The sequence below is a fragment of the Porites lutea genome, chromosome 3 (genome assembly GCF_958299795.1).
Source record: "Porites lutea chromosome 3, jaPorLute2.1, whole genome shotgun sequence".
Taxonomy (NCBI): domain Eukaryota; kingdom Metazoa; phylum Cnidaria; class Anthozoa; order Scleractinia; family Poritidae; genus Porites; species Porites lutea.
The window spans coordinates 27,066,464-27,068,386 of NC_133203.1; the positions used below are offsets into that span (position 1 = coordinate 27,066,464).

A 1,923-nucleotide genomic window follows, 5' to 3' on the forward strand; every position below is an offset into this window, starting at 1 on the left:
AGGACAAAATTCACAATCTCACATAAGACATCAACGATCAGTGGGTCGTTACCATTCTCCCTATCAACGCGGAGGCACTATTTTTAGACAACCTACCAACCCATGGGGATCCACTACCTATAAACCATTAGATCCAACGATTCTTCGTTCTTTAAGAAAACAAAAAGGAGGGAAAGTGCATCCAGTCATCTACCCTTGGAAAAACAAAGGACGGAAACGTATAAATAGACGAAGCAGACGACGTTAAGCTATCAGTCCGTCAACATGTCGCTGAATCTGTTTGACATTCCCAACATTGACTATAGGTATGAAGCCAAACGGTGGATTCCTTTCAAACCAGCTAATACTGGAACACGTCCTATTCTTTTTACTGTACCGGCAGGGGATGATTATTATGATTTGAATGAAACCAAGCTAGAAATCAAAGTGCGTATGAACACCACACGGACAGGAGGACTTTCCAATGATGAAACAGGGGCTTCGGATGGTAATGATACCAAATATGTCTATTGCGTCAACAATTTTGGTCATTCTCTCTTTAATCAAATGAATGTGTCTTTCAACGGAGTGTTGATGACAGAACAAAGCAATGCCTATCACCAGAAAGCTTACCTAGAAACCCTACAGAATTTTAATCGCCAAGAAGGAGAAACGACCTTGGCAGCTCAAGGATGGGTGAATGAACTCAATGTCCTTGAAGAATTAACCCCTACCAATGCAGGCACTAATGATAAACCCAACCCCAACGACTGGAGTGGAAAAACAGGCTTGAAAGCACTCACCAGTCGCTTACTCGGCAAAGCGTATCATACCTTTATCATCAAACCCCACATCGCGGTGTTCAAAACAGGCAAATGTTTGGTTCCTAACGTGCAGATTGATTTGGAATTGTATTTGAATGACAGCAACATGTTTCTGTTTGGTACCCGAGACACGACTACGACTGTCAACAAAAAGATTCCAACACTGGGAGACAATGATTTGTTTGTCACTCTGTGGATGAAAAAAGTCACTCTCAATGCCTCTGTGTATTCCAGGCTACAAAAAGAAAGAAGTTTGAGTAAAACCAAAAAAGTCCGCTACCCTGTAGTTCGAAGTGAAATCCGAACGTATTCGTTCGATGGAAACAGCACTCGTTGGTCTCAGGACAATGTCTTCTTGAACAAGGTTCCTGTCAAAGTCATTATCGGACTCATGAATTCCACGAATTACAATGGAAGTCCGAAGTATTACCCTTATGCCTATGAAAAGTTTGGTGTCACCAGAGTTCGACAACGGATTGACGGCGAAGAATACCCGTATAGAGCCTTGGAACTAACAGGCAATTCCAAAGCAGAAGATTTAGTAGGCTATGATCGCTTCCTCACAGCGTCAGGCGCTTACAAGCACCACAGGGTACCCATGCTGCTCCCAAGCGACTGGGGACAAGGCAACAATTGTACCTTGTTCATGTTTAACAATGCTCCTGGGGATGCGGATGATCCTAGCTATAGAAATCCTAAACTCACGGGGAATGTCAGTTATGAAATTGACTTCAGAGCCAATGTAGGTCACAACGTGACCGTGGTAATTTGGAGTGAGTACGAAAATGTCTATGAAATAGACCAGTGGGGAGGCATTCTTTATTCCATCAACAGCTAGGATGGAGTTCGTACCTCTCAGTGATACAGTCCTCAAATACTTAGCAGAAGACGATCGCGAATTACGACCCTATTTTCGTGGCGTGTTTCCAGCAGATCAATTACCTCCCGTGTCTAAGAAACGAGTGAATGCTTACATTGTTAACACAGATCCAGCTAGTCAACCGGGTGAACATTGGTTAGCCCTTTGGACCGAAGGAACTACATGTGAAGTCTTTGACAGTTATGGGTTACCTCTTTCTACCTACAAAAATCCTACCTTACAAGCTTGGTTGAGCCAGTG

The 1,923-nt window shown here is 43.3% G+C and overlaps 1 protein-coding gene across 1 annotated transcript; it reads left to right on the forward strand.

Annotated features, from left to right (window-relative positions):
• Positions 1-264: 264 nt before the first annotated feature.
• Positions 265-1,641, forward strand: LOC140932066 (uncharacterized protein F54H12.2-like). The gene has a single exon (XM_073381726.1). The coding sequence runs from the start codon at positions 265-267 to the stop codon at positions 1,639-1,641; it is 1,377 nt and encodes a 458-aa protein (XP_073237827.1).
• Positions 1,642-1,923: the final 282 nt, after the last annotated feature.

What these genes read in the sequence shown, in the direction of transcription:
- LOC140932066 (XM_073381726.1), top strand. Translation starts at nt 265, where the DNA reads ATGTCGCTGAATCTGTTTGACATTCCCAACATTGACTATAGGTATGAA.